At 38.3% G+C, this 18,238-nt stretch overlaps 1 protein-coding gene across 1 annotated transcript in view; it reads left to right on the top strand.

The window, feature by feature from the left end:
- TMEFF2 (transmembrane protein with EGF like and two follistatin like domains 2) overlaps positions 1-17,857 on the top strand; it is a 248,647-nt gene extending 230,790 nt beyond the window's left edge. The window contains exons 8-10 of the mRNA XM_065880489.1: positions 11,903-12,026; positions 13,879-14,037; positions 17,530-17,857. Coding sequence (XP_065736561.1) covers positions 11,903-12,026; positions 13,879-14,037; positions 17,530-17,626 — 380 coding nt within the window. The 3' untranslated portion in view covers positions 17,627-17,857. The remainder of the gene's footprint in view (positions 1-11,902; positions 12,027-13,878; positions 14,038-17,529) is intronic.
- The last annotated feature ends 381 nt before the right edge of the window (positions 17,858-18,238 follow it).

Raw genomic sequence — 18,238 nt, 5'->3', positions numbered from 1 at the left:
TAAGAATACTAGTCATTGGATTTAGGGCCCTCTCTAATCCTGTATGAAAGCATCTGAACTAATTATTTTCCAGTAAGCTTGCGCTCTGAGGTTCCAGACAGATGGGGAGTTTTTGGAGGACATTATTCAACCCAATGCGGTAACCAATAAAATATTCGGTTAATGTTTTACAAATAATCATTAGATAAAGATTTTACTGACGATAAAAAAACGTATAATACTGAACATGAAAAAGACTTGTTCATTGGTATTCTCATGTCTCTATAACAGGTTAAACAGAGAGACCACACGGAAATCTATGATGGATTATCACATCATCAAAAGTTTTATCTTAGAAAGCAATACCACCTTTAATAACAATCTTATTCTGCTTAAATACAAAGATACTTGATTCATAGACATGTATTAAATATCATCAAAACAGAATAACTTTCAACACCACGAAACTGTTCCGAGGTTATGCTATGTTCAGAAATTACTTCTTAGGAAAAACTACAAAATTCTGTCTTAGAGGTTGACTCTGTGACTTTTTCAATATCAATTTTATCTAGAATGCTTATTTAAAATGTCAAAGCAACTTTCAGAAATACTCATAGCATAATCAGCTGCATTTGTTTCTTAAAATTGTTTCATCTTATCCTTGAATATTAGAAGAGATGGTATACCTTCTAACGTTCTCAATGAGAATCAACTACATTAATTTGGTCAGGTACCAACATACGGCAGTACTCCAAATTTGTAAATGAATCTAAATCTACGCTGTAGGTTTTCTAACTGTCCTTTTTGGGCCATGACATCATACAGGAGAAATATGCAAACCCATCAACCCATCAATTGCCTATACTTGCTCTTTCAAGTCATTTATAGATATCTTTTTTTAATGGTTAGCAACACATTTTTGCCCTCCAGCCTTTTGCCTTTCACTGAATAAGCCTGAAGTGCATAGCAAATATAGCTTTTACCTCTGCATCTAATTCTGTCACGCTGAATATATACACTCTACTGCGTCGACTACAGTTCTCCACTGTATTGTACCTTACCTTGTCAGTTAAGGTAGGGATTGTCTGTCTCTCTAAGGACACATTACTGAAGTGCAGCTGGCTCTTTGATGCAACAACTAACAGGGACTAATCTTTTGAAAGCCACCACACCAAGGTACAGGCAGTTTCCAAATATATTGCCTATGCCTGTCATACTCATTTATTCATGCTACTTACTGAACGCCCACTTATTGCTACTTCTTGTTCTATACCCTAAAAATGTTACAGTAAATAATACAGTCTCTGCCCTAGGAGAAAGTATAATCTATTGCAACGTTTTCTTGTGTGCTCTGAATGGGTAACAGGTGTATAAACTCATTAATCTACTTTAGCAGTCAGGTGGCTTGAGTGGCTAGAGCCCCCAGGCCGATTGTCTCCTCTGTTTGCCTAAAACCAAATCTTATCCTTTTCTATGTGTGTGGTAATGTGAAAAATTTGGAGATGCTATGGTCTGATGCAATGTTTCTCAGAAAGGAGTCTGGTGGAATAGTCCCACAAAATGTTCCTAAAAGGGAGAGGGAAGTTTCCTAGACAAATGAGTTTAGGAACACTCCATAATGTGTGTCCTTTCTAGGCATCTCACAATGCAGGTTAGCCTTTTAAAGACTCTGAAAACAAGCCATAAAGAAATGCATATAGCTGTGTTTAATCCGCTCTTTCCCAAACTTATTTGACTATAGAATCCCTTTTTCCATGAAGCCTGCTCCAGAAGTAGCACTGCATTGACAGAGCTCCCCTTGGGAAACCCTGGTCTGGAGAGTATGTCCTTAAGGCCCACAATTTAAAAGAAAGGGTGGCTGTCTTGTCCTGCTCAAGGAGCTAAAGAGATGTCCCTCCCCAGCTGCCTACTCTTGTGCCGTCGACACCTGCTCTTTGTTGTAGCACCATCTCTCCCAGTTGTCACACTGCCACAAATGGTGACTAGGCTTCCATTTATTCCCTCTATTTGTCTTCTTTCCTGCTCCCACTGCTTCTCTTATAACTTTATCTTTTCTACAGACTAGCTGAATGTCTAAAGATACCACCAATGGACCAATGCTCCTTTACCCCCATCTGGAAATTGAACTAATCATAATCCTTGATATAATCTGCACCTTTCCTCAGCGGTGTTATTTGTTTCTATATCCAAGAGAAAGCTTCATTTGCTTTCACACAGAGAATTCTTGTTGCTATTCTGGTTAGTTGTCTAACAGAGCCATTAAAGAAGCCTAGAGATTTGTGAGAGTTGGTCTCAGGATACCTGGATTCTGACAACATTTAGAAGTCTCTTGCAGATGCTGGCATTTGTTGCAGGCAGACAGCGTATTCTTTGAGTGTTGTGTTCTCAAAAGGGGCCTAAAATAAAATAAAATAATAAAATGAAGTGTGGGCTTCCCTGGTGGCACAGTGGTTAAGAATCTGCCAATGCAGGGGGCACGGGTTCGAGCCCTGGTCTGGGAAGATCCCACATGCCATGGAGCAACTAAGCCTGTGTGCCACCACGGCTGAGCCTGTGCTCTAGAGCCTGCGAGCCACAACTACTGAAGCACGTGCTCCGAGAACCCGTGCTCTGCAACAAGAGAAGCCACCACAATGAGAAGCCTATGCACCGCAATGAAGGGTAGCCCCCCGCTCGCCGCAACTAGAGAAAGCCGGCATGCAGCAACGAAGACCCAACACAGCCAAAAATAAATAAATAAAATAAATACATTTATAAAGAAAAATATGAAGTGTATTCTAAAATAAAATGAAGTGTTCAGGCTGACTACCAAGATCAAGGAAGGCTTGAGGGCTGAAGGCCCCTGATGACTTCTCATCACAATCAAGGTGGGTGTGGGAAGAGCAGCGCTGGGCAACCCAGTGCTCACACACTCCTGGACACAGAACAGCTGGCTGAGATCAGTCCTTTAAGAGAAGGAGCCGAGATAGACTTGGGACCATGAAGATGGAGCAGCGCCAGCGTAGTAATCAAGGGAAGGAAGCAGGAACCAGGGAACAGGAAAACCTAGCATTAGATGGCTAGAGACAGAGAGATGAGAAACGGCTAAGGTGGTGTCAAAAGTATTGTGATCCAAATCATCTGAATGTCAGAATTGCCTGGGGTACTTTTTTTTTTTTTTTTTTTTTTTTTGCGGTACGCGGGCCTCTCACTGTTGTGGCCTCTCCCGTTGCGGAGCACAGGCTCCGGACGCGCAGGCCCAGCGGCCATGGCTCACGGGCCCAGCCGCTCCGTGGCATGTGGGATCTTCCTGGACTGGGGCACGAACCTGTGTCCCCTGCATCGGCAGGCAGACTCCCAACCACTGCACCACCAGGGAAGCCCTGGGGTACTTTTTTAAAAGACAAACTTCAGGTGTATCAGCTGCTGATTCTGATTCAGGTGATCAGGACCAACCAAACCCTAGAAATCTATTTTTGACAAGCACTTAAGGTGTATCTGTGCTAGAACAAGCAACATTACACTTAAAGGAGGAATTTGAGGATACTAACCCACTCATTAAATTTTTTTTTTAATTTATTTATTTTATTATTTATTTATTTAAAATTTGGCTGCGTTGGGTCTTCATTGCTGCACCCGGGCTTTTCTCCAGTTGCAGAGAGCGGGGGCTCCTCTTCATTGCGGTGCGCGGGCTGCTCACTGTGGGGGCCTCTCCTGTTGCAGAGCACAGGCTCTAGGCGCATGGGGTTCAGCAGGTGTGGCTCGTGGGCTCTAGAGTGCAGGCTCTGTAGTTGTGGCGCACGGGCTTAGCTGCTCCGCGGTATGTGGCATCTTCCCGGACCAGGGCTTGTCTTGTGGCTTAAAAAGTTCTTAGCTGCATGGTCTGCATGGTCTGCATGTTACACTGGAAAGACCTCTAGTTTTTTTTTTTTTTTTTTTTTTTGCGTTACGCGGGCCTCACTGTTGTGGCCTCTCCCGTTGCGGAGCACAGGCTCTGGATGCGCAGGCTCAGCGGCCATGGCTCACGGGCCCAGCCGCTCTACGGCATGTGGGATCTTCCCAGACTGGGGCACGAACCCGTGTCCCCTGCATCGGCAGGTGGACTCTCAACCACTGCGCCACCAGGGAAGCCCAAGAGCCCTAGTTTTGACCCCAGTTCTGCTTATCGATTGTGTAAATTTCTAAGACAAGTAATTAAACCTATTTGAGCTTCAGTTTCCTCATCTATATAAATGAGATTTTTATAAATGTACTTTGAAGGGCTATATTAAGGTATACATTTTTGTAATGTTAAATATTAACACAATGTTAGGCATGTTGTAGATTCTCCAGGAATTGCAGATTTATCATCCTGCCTTGAGAATCTGTTTTCTTGGCTGTGTTTAGAAGACAACACCAAATCATGTGGAAACAACCCATAGATACAGTACATTATGTATAGTACATAGCACAGGGCCAGACACATAGTAGGTACTCAAGAAATGTTCATATAATATATTACCAATTTTTTGGTCCTATCTACGTTATTAAAATCTTTAAAAATTTCTGCTGTGTTTCAGTGAATGTTCCAGCCTAAATCCTCCTCATTCTCTGTTGGCTAATAATTTCAAAGTCACAGAGGAAAACAAATGTGTCACCTGAGAAGGTTTATCTTAACTATTTATCCATTGCTGAATACGTAGCCTATAAGGGAGAAAATAGCTTGACTCACATAGCCCCGAAGGCAAAAGTGGACAGGATCTGAACCCTCTGTCACTTGTGTTGTCATTTTCAGCACTGTTACCCCAAGAAGCTCACTAAGAAAGGACACCCAGATTAGCCACTAAGCAAATAAGTTTGGCCAGAAATGCATAGGTTTAGTTCAAGACAAAAGAAAAAAGGGGAGGGGAGTATACCTGGCATAAAATGGCTTCCCATAAGTTTTTCTTTCTCTAAGGTTTACAGTAAACTTTGTCTATGAAGAGCAGCTTGGAAGAGAGCAGCGTTGCTTCAGCAAAAGCTCAGTGGGGAGAGCTGTAGCAAATTGCCCCAGATAAGCTTAAGGCAACTCCACCTCTGGACTCCTGAGAGGCTAATGATCCCTGCCTCTTCCCAAGGCCTGATGTTTACACAGTGTTGTCAAAGACATCTAAAGTTCCATAAAATACTATATTTCTAAAAGGTCTTCAAGCATAATCCTCTAAACCTATAGGAGTTACCCACTTGCTGAGAGTTAATAGGCTCTTGACTGAATGGTGAAGTTTGAAAAGGACCATTATAGGCAGAGTGCAGTTTCCCCCAGTTGCCTGTTCTCTTCACTATTTGGAGGGCTCCACCATCAGAAGCCAGCCAGGGCATTCCTAAGGCAGGGGACAGAGAAAATGGCTAAAGATCTGCTTGTTTTCCTCCTAATAATAAACAACTTCTTTTTATCTTGGAGGTCTAGAATTTCTGGCTACATCTATACGAATCTTGTGATGTCAAATTCTTCAATTTATTAAAATTGCTTTTGGATGTCGTAAGTTAAAATGGTACACACAAGTTTCTCTTCCAAGGTTTTACAGATTTCTCAGCTTTTATCCATGTAAATATATTACCAGTAGAAAATGAGATAATAAAAGCCCATGCAAGTAATCATCCAGTATTGTTGCATTTCAGTCACTCCAGTCCCCAAATTACTACGTCTATTTCAGATGCTGTTACTTTTTCCAATTTAAATTCAGGCAATTCTTGAATAATGCCATTAAGGTCTTGCCTGAGAATGCAGTAACACAAAAATTAGTTTTCTTCCATTGTATTTAATTTTATGTCCAATAAGAATATTTATATATGCAAGTGGTAATATGGATAATCACATTTCACATTTTATATTAGTGCCTGATCGATAGTACAATAAGAAAGAATTTCTCGGGCTTCCCTGGTGGCTCAGTGGTTGAGAGTCCGCCTGCTGATGCAGGGGACATGGGTTCATGCCCCGGTCTGGGAAGATCCCACATGACGCAGAGCGGCTGGGCCCGTGAGCCATGGCCGCTGAGCCTGCGCGTCCGGAGCCTGTGCTCCACAACGGGAGAGGCCACAACAGTGAGAGGCCCGCGTACTGAAAAAAAAAAAAAAAAAAAAAAGAATTTCTCTGCATCCCCACGCATCCTGCTCCCAACCCATACCTCTGCCTAATTAGCAAAGTTCTGGGTCCAAATAGTTTCAATTACTCTTCTGAAAAAATAGGATAACGTTCAACTTGCAGAAGAAATGTAGCACTTGAAGGACTTGATCTCTATTTTGAAGGGTTTTCTTTTAAAATCTTTAACAGATAACTAGGAATATTGTGACTGGGCCTCTGCTCTCTACAGAACTTTAGAATTGATCTTGTCCTTAAATGCTTCCCCATCCGTTGTGCTAAGCTGTCACTTTCAGCTAGCATTCTCATTTGAGTCTCTGTCCTAGAGGCTTAAAAAAAGAGAGACTCTTCTCATCTACTCATCTGTGCCTTGAAGAAACTATGACAGCAGGTGAGGCTATTATAGAATTTGTTAAGTTGCAAGAACTCATATTGCATTACATTCAGGACCCATTCAATAGGAATGCTTTTCTGGTCTTTAAAAAACTTCGATTGCAATTCAAGCTAGATAGGAGGTTTTACTGCTACCTCATATGTTTATACCTGATAAGGACAGGAAATCATAAGAATTCTATATTTTCTTTGAAACCAACTCTAATCAACAATGGGACCATCATGACTTTACTTCTAAATTCATAATTTGTTTCTGTCCCAGGCACAATATAAATATAATGGAAAGAAAGACAGTTTTTCTAGTTGGTTAAATAAAATTATTTTCAAACTGCTTTAGCAATAGGGCAGTAAGCAGGAGAAATTACAGTAAAATCAAGTAATCATCAGTAGAGGAATATCTCAGTGCTGGAGTTTCCTTGTACTGTTATAAACATGAAAAATAGAAGTATTATATAAATACATCAAAAATGGAAATTTCATTTTGCAGAAAAAATGTGTCACATTTTGTGTGCCCACAGGAAAAGAGACTTGAAAAGATAATCAACCACACTGTACAACTCACATGCATGTACTCGTCAAGATAATTCATGATGCTAAAGCATAATGTTAAAAATTAAAGTAAGATCCACAAGCCTATTGTTCCCCACAAGGAAGACAACATGTAGTAAAGATCACTTTATGCTAGAGTGTCTGAATTACAGACCCAGTAAATATTTAAGATATTTTACACTCTTTAAAAAGTAAAATGTCCCCATAATTAAGGCAAAGTGATTTCCTTACCTAAATAATGTCCTTATTTCTCCACTTGTTTTTCCTAGGATATCAATAATATTTTGCAATAAATATTTATTCGTAATTTATTATAAGTAACTATTAAGAATAGAAATAAATATTACTCTTAAAATTCAAAGAACCTAGAGATCTGAAATAATCCAATCTACCATACAGTAACACTCTACAACATCTGAGAAATAGTAACACATATGAGAAGTTTTCACACCACCACAAACTCATCACTTCACTGTATAACTCATTCCCCTATTGAACAGTTCTGGTTGCTTAAAAATGTGTAGCGGAAATCTGCCTCCCTAAAGCATCCTCTAAATCCTGATGATACCTCTAGTTTAGGATCTTTCCAACTTACTCTAAAATCCTTACACAGAATCAGACTCCTCATGGGGAATCAGAGGCCTAAAGGATTTGTATATATATTCTAAAGAAAGGCCTGATTAAAGCAAGATAGGGCTGTCTCCAGAGAAATATCATCTGCCCAGCCCCCAGATGTCCTCCCAGACTGTAATACACCATGGGTAGGATCTGGTCCTTTAGCCTATAGGTGCAGAAATTTGATTTTACAAACCCCAAGAATTCAGTGGGCTGAAGAAAGCTGACTTGTGCCCCCAAAATGCATGGAAACTCAGAACCAATCAATTCACTCAAATGAAATATATAAATGTCAAATGGATAAGATATCTAGGTGGTACTGTCAGAGCCAGCTACACAGAAGTCCAACTATTTTAAGACTAAAGAGCAGAGCATCAAAACAAGAGAAATGGGTTAACTGAGTATTTAATAGCATCAGACACTAATAATCTAGTGCAACCATCTTTGCAACTGGGCACTCTGGGTTTGCTAGTTCAAGTTGGCTTCTCAGGGCACAGCATCCCAGAGGGCACTTGAATAGATGACACAGCATGACATTCAGATGCTTCTTTTGCCAGATGCTAACCCTTATCCAAAGGGAAACATCCTTTCTTCAGATACAAGGATAATTTTAGTCAAATTTTACAGTCATATTTCTGCTTCAGTCGATAATGTGTTGCTTTGATAGATTAATTCTCTGAACAACATCTTGTTTCCAACTTTTTGGGAAGAAATCGGGGTAATGATAAACACGTGTTACACACACCCCACACTCTGGGCTATATTGATTTAAATATCTGAACTGCTATGCCTGGCTCTGCCCACTTTCTATTCCACTTTTCTTACTTGACTTGTGATTAAAGCAAGGTCTTGCCATTCGCCATTTCCTCTGTCTCTTCAGCTTGCTGTGTCTCTTTCCCTGAAAGCACCAGGATAGAAACAATACATATAGCTGTGCTTTAGAGCAGCCCACTTTTATAGCTATTGATTGGAATGTCGACTAGCAATGGGCATGCAGCCCTATTAGCTCTGCTGCAAGTAACTCAGATTATACCAGAAGTTGTTTCTTAAAAAAGTCAGGATCTCGTTCAGAATAAACAATTGGTAAACATTTAAACAGGAAACTGGACAAGGATTTTAAACAAAGACACGAAGAGTTTCTACCATGATCACTCTCTGTCTTAGAAGAAAGAGCACAATCCTTACATTAAATCTTTTTTTAAATGGAGAACAGAGAAGTTGATGTCTAAATCGTCAACCACCAGAGAAAACATACAGACTTCCAGAGTATCATTTTTCTATGATTTTTTTTTTTTTCGGTATGCGGGCCTCTCACTGTTGTGGCCTCTCCCGTTGTGGAGCACAGGCTCCAGACGCGCAGGCCCAGCAGCCATGGCTCACGGGCCTAGCCGCTCCGCAGCATGTGGGATCTTCCCGAACCGGGGCACGAACCCGTGTCCCCTGCATCGGCAGGAGGACTCTCAACCGCTGCGCCACCAGGGAAGCCCCATTTTTCTATGATTTTAAATCATGAAATGCTTTGCTATTGCTTAAATACCTATGCATAAACATCAGGATCACAAATACCCATTATGGTCCATACACATATTTGGTTTGTATATTATATTTCTATGTTTCTACTCTTCTTAATATACTCAGATCTCATTTCTAAAACGTGTCTACTGCATTTACTAGAAGTGGTTATATATTCAGGTTTTCAATCAACTGGTTTGTTTGGATTGACTATAAATTTGTTGACATATATTGACGATTCCTCATTTTCTTGCCCAGGGTTCATTTCTTCTACTCATTTATTTTCAATCTCTCTAACTTTCTTATTTGACAGTATCCTACGAGCAGCATAGCAGAGCACTCCAAGTTCATAAGGAATGTGTAAACTAATTAGCAGATTTTATGATGGAAACTATTCCCCTCCCACATGATCATCCTGTCTGGATAATGAACTTTGTGAAAATATCCAGCTCTTACTACACTAAGGCAACAGTCTCACTCAAACAAGCTCCTATTCTGCCCTCGGACTTCAGTTCCTAATTGTGGACATGGTACAGATTCAGAAACAAAAACAGTATGGGGTGAGGGACAGAGTGAAAAATAAAATAGCCTTAAAAAATGGATTTTGAGTTAAGAAAATTCTTGATCTTCTTTTGCAACTGACAGAAGAATAGCCCTAATAAGATGTGTTTGAAAAATACTATGACTGAAATCACAGTGTATAAGTGAAATGTAGGGAAGTTACAGAAAATTCCCCTACATGCAGGTGTGCAGAAGCACTGAAGGGTTACTAACGAACACTAAACAGAAGTGTTGAATAGTTTGTTATGGGGAGAAGATCCAGAAATAAGAGTGAAAATCAGTGCTGGTTCATTACATCAGCAGTGAGGCTGGCAAACCCCACAGCTAAAGTCATCTTTCAATAGCAGGTGTGTGGTTTGTCCACTCTGGCTTGTAGCCCCCCAGCCAGGGCACAGAATGATCCCAGTCTTCATGGATTCATGAATGACCACAAGCCCTCTCAAGATGTATCTAAATACTGTGGTCGTTCTGCTTCTATTTTGGTCACATACTCCCATATTGGAAATTTTACCCCACACTATCCATTTCAGTTTTGGTGTGTTTGCTTACTGCAAGCAGTATTTCTTACCAAAAACACCGTAGTAGCTTGGAAGAATGGAAGAAACCAAAAGAGAAAGTTCTATACATTCTCAGTCTTTTCTATGGAAGCGGTTCTTTTCAGTTTAATAGCAATTATCAAAGTAGAAATATTATAATGCAAACAAAAGATCACCTAAATAGGTAAAAAGACATAGATATAAAACAAATGAATGATTTAAATGCCATCGCCAGTCTCTTCAGCAGCCTTATGATAAATCCTTTATGAATTTGGGTATGTAATTTGAAATATTACCCACCATACCGATGTGCATAAATATCCCTACACAAGAAAGCACTTAACATATTTAACAATTTACTTCAAACTTTAATGTTTTTCAGATGACAACCTAGATCTTAAAATGTATAGATATTTTATAGCCTTGCTTAAACATAAATAATACATTTGTCTAATTCACTAATACCAAAGGTACATTTTTTTTCTCATGATAAATATAGTCATCATCCATGACTGCCAGTAAAAATTATAAGGATGTACCATAATAAAAAAAACTATACCCCTATGTGGAAATGATAGGATATAATCTGTTTCATAAAAATAGTAATTTATTCTCAATCTTCCATCACTGGGAGAACGCATTACTGCTGACCAGTTACTGTGGTCTTGAAAAGTATCTTTAGATTGAAGTCAAGAGAGTTATATTTCTCATGCGTTTAGGGAAGAATTTTAAAGTATATCAGGTCTCAGATTATAGAAGAAACTCAAAAAAGGCAAAACTTTATGTTATAAAATGAACATATAAAGAATCCAAAGACTACTTAGAGATGGCATTACAAATGAGAAGCAAATGTAATTAGACTAACAGAGGTCAGAAAAAAATTTAATATCTTTATAGAAACACGAGAAAACAAAACTTGTTAATGACAGAAGAAAGGGTTCATTTTAGAACACAAGCTTTTTTCTTTACCATAAGTTTAAGTTTCACATGACACTGTTAAATAGGCCAAATATTATGAATTAGAATACACTCATAGCATTCAGTATGTACTGTGTTAGTATCTACATAAGTGATTCTGAAATAACATTTGCTCTTTCAATAGCATTATTTAGGCAATAAAAAAATGTATGGGTGCTAGGAAAATTCATGTTCACAGTAGATGAATAAAGCCCGAAAGAATACATTTGTTGAAATTTGCATTTGGTTTTGGAAAACTTCTGTTTAACAATTGAACATGGGCATTTTTTTTTTTTTAAGCTCTCACATGGAGAGAGTATCAACGTATTAAAGCAATTTACTTTTAGGGACATTATGCTGGGCTTTGAAATTCAAAAAATAGGATATTTCTTCTTGAATTATTTTATGATCAATGTACAGTGTCTACACAAGGAAAATTAAAGCTGTCTGACAACTCATAGAAACATCACTGGTTCTTAAAGATGTAGGAAATTACATAAAAGCATGAAAAGTACTGGGTAATTTTGCAGTTTCATCTCTAAACACAATTGTAAAGACATCTGTCTTTCAATTCTTTCTCCCTCTTTCTTCTGAAGCATGGCCTTTTAATTCTTGCCCTTTTAAATATTTTTGCCTACTGTAGCTTTGCTTCTTAATGTACTGGTTGATCTTACCAGGCTAAGAAAGTATTTACAGGGGATGTTGCTTTTATCTGTATTCACAGAGAATGCTAACAAATTAGAGGAAAGTGCCAGAGAACACCACATACCTTGCCCAGAACATTACAATGGCTTCTGCATGCACGGGAAGTGTGAACATTCTATCAATATGCAGGAGCCATCTTGCAGGTAATGTTTTCACCCTTTAACTTTTAAATGTATAAAGTAAAAATATAGAAACTAAATTCTGGATGTTTACAGAGAATTGGATGGCATTCTGCCTGAATGGGTGATCAGCAGCCATACCTTTCTCTCCCTTTCCTACACACACACACACACACACACACACACACACGCACGCACACACACGCACGAACGCACGCGCACACGCACAAACTAGAAAACTACAAAATGTGTGCACATACCCAAGTACTATGTAACACATCATTATATACACTCTTCTGGTGGAATTTTAAATTGTACCTTGGGCATTACAAGTTCCAGCCTCCTCTGGTTTATTCATCACTCTTTCCCACGGACACAGAGCAGTGCTTGGCACAGATCAGGTACTTGATAAATATTTCTCAAACAAATGAATGGATGAGGGCTAAAGATAACATGGTTGCTTTTGGGAGGCTGTCTTTTCCAAAGTCCTTCAGGTCTTCTAATAAATATCATCAATCTTGGTTTTGCTAGGATCCACTATCCACAAGGCTTGTGGAGTGAGATATTAGCTATACCTCCACAGATTCAGACCCAGATGAGACACAAAGAAATTGCTTGTCTGGATTTAGAATAAATACAAATATCTGCTGAATACGCATGGATAGAACATAATTATTTCAGAGACGATAAAGCCAAAGTGAAAAAGACCAATGTATTTTTTATTAAAGGAATATACAAGTGGCAAATGATGAAATAGGTTGTATATTGCTGCTATACAGTGAAAGGAGTTTCTCTCTCTTGTTCTCTTCCTTCTCTCCCCTCCCTTCTCCCCTCCCCTCTCCTTTCCTCTCCCCCTCTTCTTTTTCTTCATCTTCTCCTTCTTCTTTCTTCCTTTCCCTTTCTCTCTCTATTTCTCAAGAACTGCCTTCCTTTCATGTTTTCCTTCATTGAATACACTAGCACTTGCCTTCCAGGAGAGCAGCCAGGCACAGTGAGAAGTTGCACCTGCTGCCCTGTCATCCCCAGCAGGGTCGTCATTATTAAACCCCTCTGATGCAGAGAGGAAAGATCCCAGGATGTAATTATGAGAAATTCAAAGTGAAGTACTAAAATAGTTCCACAAAGTCAATGACAAGTTGATCCCCACTAGTATTGTTTTCATGTGAGCTGTTTCCTCATTTCATGCAGATTGTCTACCTGAGCTTTCTGATGAGGGCTGAGTGAGGGAGAGGCAGCCTTCATTCTCAGATGAATAGCGCATGGGCTTGTTTTGCTGAACCAACCATATTGCCTACATCATAATTACTTTTTTCCTGCTGAAATTTAATTCTCTAACATAAGCAGACAACTTTATGACCAGTAAATTAAAGAAATCACTCTTGTTGTACCTCTGGCCCTAACACTTTTTAACACTTATTCTAACAGGAGCATAGAGAATGCTTTATCCAAAAATAGATAAGTAGTACTATTTTTTATACTCATGTCATCAGAAACAAGCCTTTTCTCAAGCAGTTATGTTGACTTAGGTTAATTAAAGAGCAAGTTAAATAAAATGTAAAGCTCACCTGAAAAAATATATATAGAAAGAATAATTATTCCTGGGCTTCTCTCGTCTCTCTATATTATCCCCACAAATTATCTACCAACTCACCTATCTTCAAACTCATATCATAAAGTATAAAAAGAAACTGCATTATCTTTGAAATAAAAAACACAAAGAGATCTTATTGAAAACAAGTATTTGAAAGACATACCTACAAAGTACTATATTTTTAAGAGCAGGAAAGGGAAACAAAAGGTCCTAAGATAAATAGCTATAGGCCAACTATAAAAATGAGTCCAGCAACTACAGGTAACTGGACACTATTTCTTCCAGGTGTGATGCTGGTTATACTGGACAACACTGTGAAAAAAAGGACTACAGTGTACTATACGTTGTTCCCGGCCCTGTCCGATTTCAGTACGTCTTAATCGCAGCTGTGATTGGAACGATTCAGATTGCCGTCATCTGTGTGGTGGTCCTCTGCATCACAAGGTCAGTAACTGTACTCAGTGGCCACCCACATGAAGGGATATGTCATTCCTCCTTGTCTTAGAGCTCTCTAATTACAAGTCCCTTCACGGACTCTGCAGCCATCCATTCTCTGGAGTCCTATTTCCTCATCAAAACAACATTGGAATAGCCAAATGGAAAGACATTGACTTTCGTGCTGGAGTGGTACAAATTTTTTTCCTTATTTTTGCATTATGATGAGGATTATTTATTTTCTAAGGAAAGGTCTTTTTTTCCCCTTCTAATGTGTAATACCAATCTTTGTTTAAATATGCTTTTCTCTTTTAGCTATAAAAAGTCAGTCTTCATTCAGACTACTAACAGACTATTTAAATGAGCAGTGTTTCCTGACTTATCGGATTAGTATGCCAAATGAGATCATAGAATAGATTTTATACAAGGCCTAGAAAAGTATTAAATTATAGCTCTCATTTAGGACACTTATATTTCCAAGTATAACTCTCAGGTATAATCATTTTTAACATATTTGATATAAACCACAAATACATTTTTATCTTAAGTTAACAAAATAATTTTTAATCACAAAATTCAAAGAAAATAGTTATAATGAGAATGATTATGTTGTAGTACATGAAAACCTTTGATATATGGAAACACGCAGCAAATTTCACAACAAGCTTTCATATCAAACCCCCAAACAATCAGACAGTAATTGTTTCCTGGAGAGTTAGGTTGAGAGAAATACAGAGATCTCATCCAGTTTCAACAGGAAAGAAAACCATGAATAATTAGTAATGTCTGGCATCGGGCTTGGAGTAAAGGAGGGAGGCCAGGTATGGCTTACCTTCATTAGCGTGTAAATTCATGGTAACCAAGAATTAGATTGCAAACCGAATGCATATTACTTATGTCCTGTCTAACCAGAAATGTTACTGAAGATTCTTTGTTCTGATCTGATTTCACTCCGCTTGAGACAGAAGTTCCCAGGAAGTTTTTCAAGGTTTTTGTCAAATTCACAAGGCATTTGGACTTTCAATCATTTGTGCAGCTCTACAGTAAATCAGAATGTTTCTCCCCAAATTATTTTAAGACAAGAAAATAAAAGAAAGTATCATATCTTTAGAAAATAAAGGCCATAATACATCGCTATATCTGTATTGTTCTATCTTCTTTGAGGACAAGTGTGGCATTTGCTCTTGAAAAAGACAAAATATGGTTCATAGATCCTTCCCTGGCCTAACGGCTTAAGGGAACATCATCGACAGGAGCTCTGTGCTACTCGAAACCAAGTTGAGTTCATCAACTCGACTCTTATGTTTAGATGCCAAGTGAGTCAGTGGATTACATTAAAATTGATTCTGGGGAGCATAAAAATAACTCAAGAAACCAAAAATATTAAGTATAAAAGAAAAGATAGAAAAGAATCTAAAGCACAGGAAACTGTGCCACATTACTTCAGGGGTCTTGAGCCTACTAATATCTAAGTAATAACAGCATGTGAAAAATGAAATTCATATTTAATAGCTATAAAATCATAACAATTTGATTTGCTACTTCATGTACTGACAAAAATGCAGAACTTTAAATACTTCAGCAGATGTTTAGAAGTCTTATTAATCAACTTCATTCCCATATGTAATAAAAACAACTGGAATACATAGGGTCCTTATCTCCCCAGGAATTGTGTGTGTGTGTGTGTGTGTGTGTGTGTGTGTGTGTGTGTATGTATGTGTGTATGTATATCTGTACAGACACACACCAATACATATATATATATACATTTGGTAACGTTAGGAAGGAACAATTATCCCCATTTTCAAGATAGGGACTCTGAGGTATGAGAAGTCAGCAAATTGCTGAGTATACACAGCTGAGCAATAAGGGCAGAAATGGAATCTAGGCTTCCTAGTATCAGAGTCTGTGCACTTAACCACCAGTCATACTGCCCCTTGGCTGGTCAAGATGTCTATTTTCTGATGCTCAAGACAACCTAACTGAGCTCCAAATTAGGCAAGCCATTTTTTTAAGACATACGGCTGTTTTCATTTTCCATGTAAAAACAAAACAAAACCTATCTTCTATTTACTTTTGAGGAGGAGAAATAGCACATGAACTAAACTGGCATTATTGTAATGCATTTTATAAAACTCTCCTAGGCAATCCAAGCTTTCCAAAATCCAAGAGTCATACTAGTCAATAAACTACACTATTCTCAGTATGGATTCATTTCATTCACTTGAAAACATTCTGCTCAAAAACCAGACTTTGCAGCTAGGCCATCCTCCCCTCTAACCCTTCCTGCCCAAACCCTCTCTTCCTGGTGACCTGGCCACACTCGTCCATCAAGACTTGTTCCAAAACATCTAGTTGCTAAAAGATTTACAAAATTACATGAAACAGAGATCCCCTCATTCTCTTCAATTTTCTTTTAATCTCATTGTCACCTGGTCTCTCCTCTTTTCTACCTCTCTTTTCTTTCTCTTCTCCTCTTCCCACTTTCTTTCTTTTCCTAGTTCTTTCCCCTTGTTTTTACTACTTTAGTCAAATATCTGTCCTTCTCCTAAATAAACATGTGTCATAAAGAATACAGACATCTAGAGACATGTTCTGAAATGAAAAGAGGTGCCCTGCTGAGAAGATGTATTTTCAGTCTTTCATCTCCAGCTCTCACTTGCTGGGAATATGACTTCCAGCTCCATGTTCATTTTGACAGATCTACCCCCAAAAAACCCATATATGTATATACTATATACATTTACTCACATATGAACATATATATGAATATATATTTTCTGACACCCCCAGCTTATTATAATAGGATTTTATATGAACTTTATATTGTTATTTTTATTTGTATTGTCAAAGCATTATTTTATTATAAGAGAAAAGCTACTAGATCAGAGCTTTTCAGATAATTTGACTGAGTCTTAGCTTTTTATAGAAGCTAAATAATTGGTACCAATTTATGTCTCTAGCTTATAACATTAATATACAAAGTGATATTAGGCTGAACCAAAACAATACCCCTTTTCATTACATATCCCGTATTAACAGTTGGCTCACTCTCTGGTTTGATAGGATTTAAACCTGTAGCCCTGAAATGTCAATATAACATTCATCCTTGGGACATTTAAAGTATCAAGTTGTTGAAGACCTTTAACATGAGATTAGATGAGCTCACACTTGCTCTGCTGCATTGTGCTGAGTCATTGTTTGAGCCCTGACGAGTAAGCTGTTGAGGACTAGGTAAATGTATTCCTCTTCAACTTCCACCTCTGTTCTTCAGTTCTCCTCAACAGATGCTTAAAGACAACCGCAAACAGAAGCAAAAACAAAAACAAAAACCAAAAACCAAAACCTCTTCCAACATAATTCCAGCTTCTGCTAACAATAAATTCTTTCATCTGAAATATTTTAATAATTTGCTTAATCCATAACTTCACTCTGTGATTGTGGGACCAGACTTTAGGTAACAGCACTGGACTAAGATCTGTAAACTTTCCAACCTTCTAGGAAATGCCCCAGAAGCAACAGAATTCACAGACAGAAGCAAAATACAGGGCACTACAGTTCAGACAACACAACAAGAGCGTCCACGAGGTTAATCTAAAGGGAGCATGTTGCACAGTGGCCGGACTACCAAGAGCTTGGACTACACAATACAGTATTATAGACAAAAGAATAAGATGAGATCTACACATGTTGCCTTGCATTTGTGGTAATCTACACCAATGAAAACATGTACTACAGCTATATTTGATTATGTATGGATATATTTGAAATAGTATACATTGTCTTGATGTTTTTTCTGTAATGTAAATAAACTATTTATATCACACAATATAGTTTTTTCTTTCCCATGTATTTGTTATATATAATAAATACTCAGTGATGAGAAAAAAATTGGCGTTCTTAAATTTGCGGTACCTCCTAACTGTAAATACAATCAAGCCAGTACAATCTGTACAAGTATCAGTATTTTATCTTTCTCCACATCCTGAGACAGAGCACTAGTTTATACAGGACTCAGTGGCTAGGTTTTGAGTGATTCCAAGATCAAGGGAAATGATGGTTATTGGAAAAGAGAAAAAATAGTTTATATCGAGTGAGGAAAAAATATTGCAGATCTTTGAATCGTCTCTATTTTATCAGCTTTCTTCCCTGGTCTTCCATTTTCATCCCCAGAGCAGAAAAATCTCTGGCATATAAATTAAATCAAAGA

Source organism: Phocoena phocoena, chromosome 7 (assembly GCF_963924675.1).
Source record: "Phocoena phocoena chromosome 7, mPhoPho1.1, whole genome shotgun sequence".
NCBI classification, from domain to species: domain Eukaryota; kingdom Metazoa; phylum Chordata; class Mammalia; order Artiodactyla; family Phocoenidae; genus Phocoena; species Phocoena phocoena.
The sequence above is the reverse complement of the archived record's forward strand: the minus strand, read 5'-3'. Positions and strand labels throughout refer to the sequence as shown.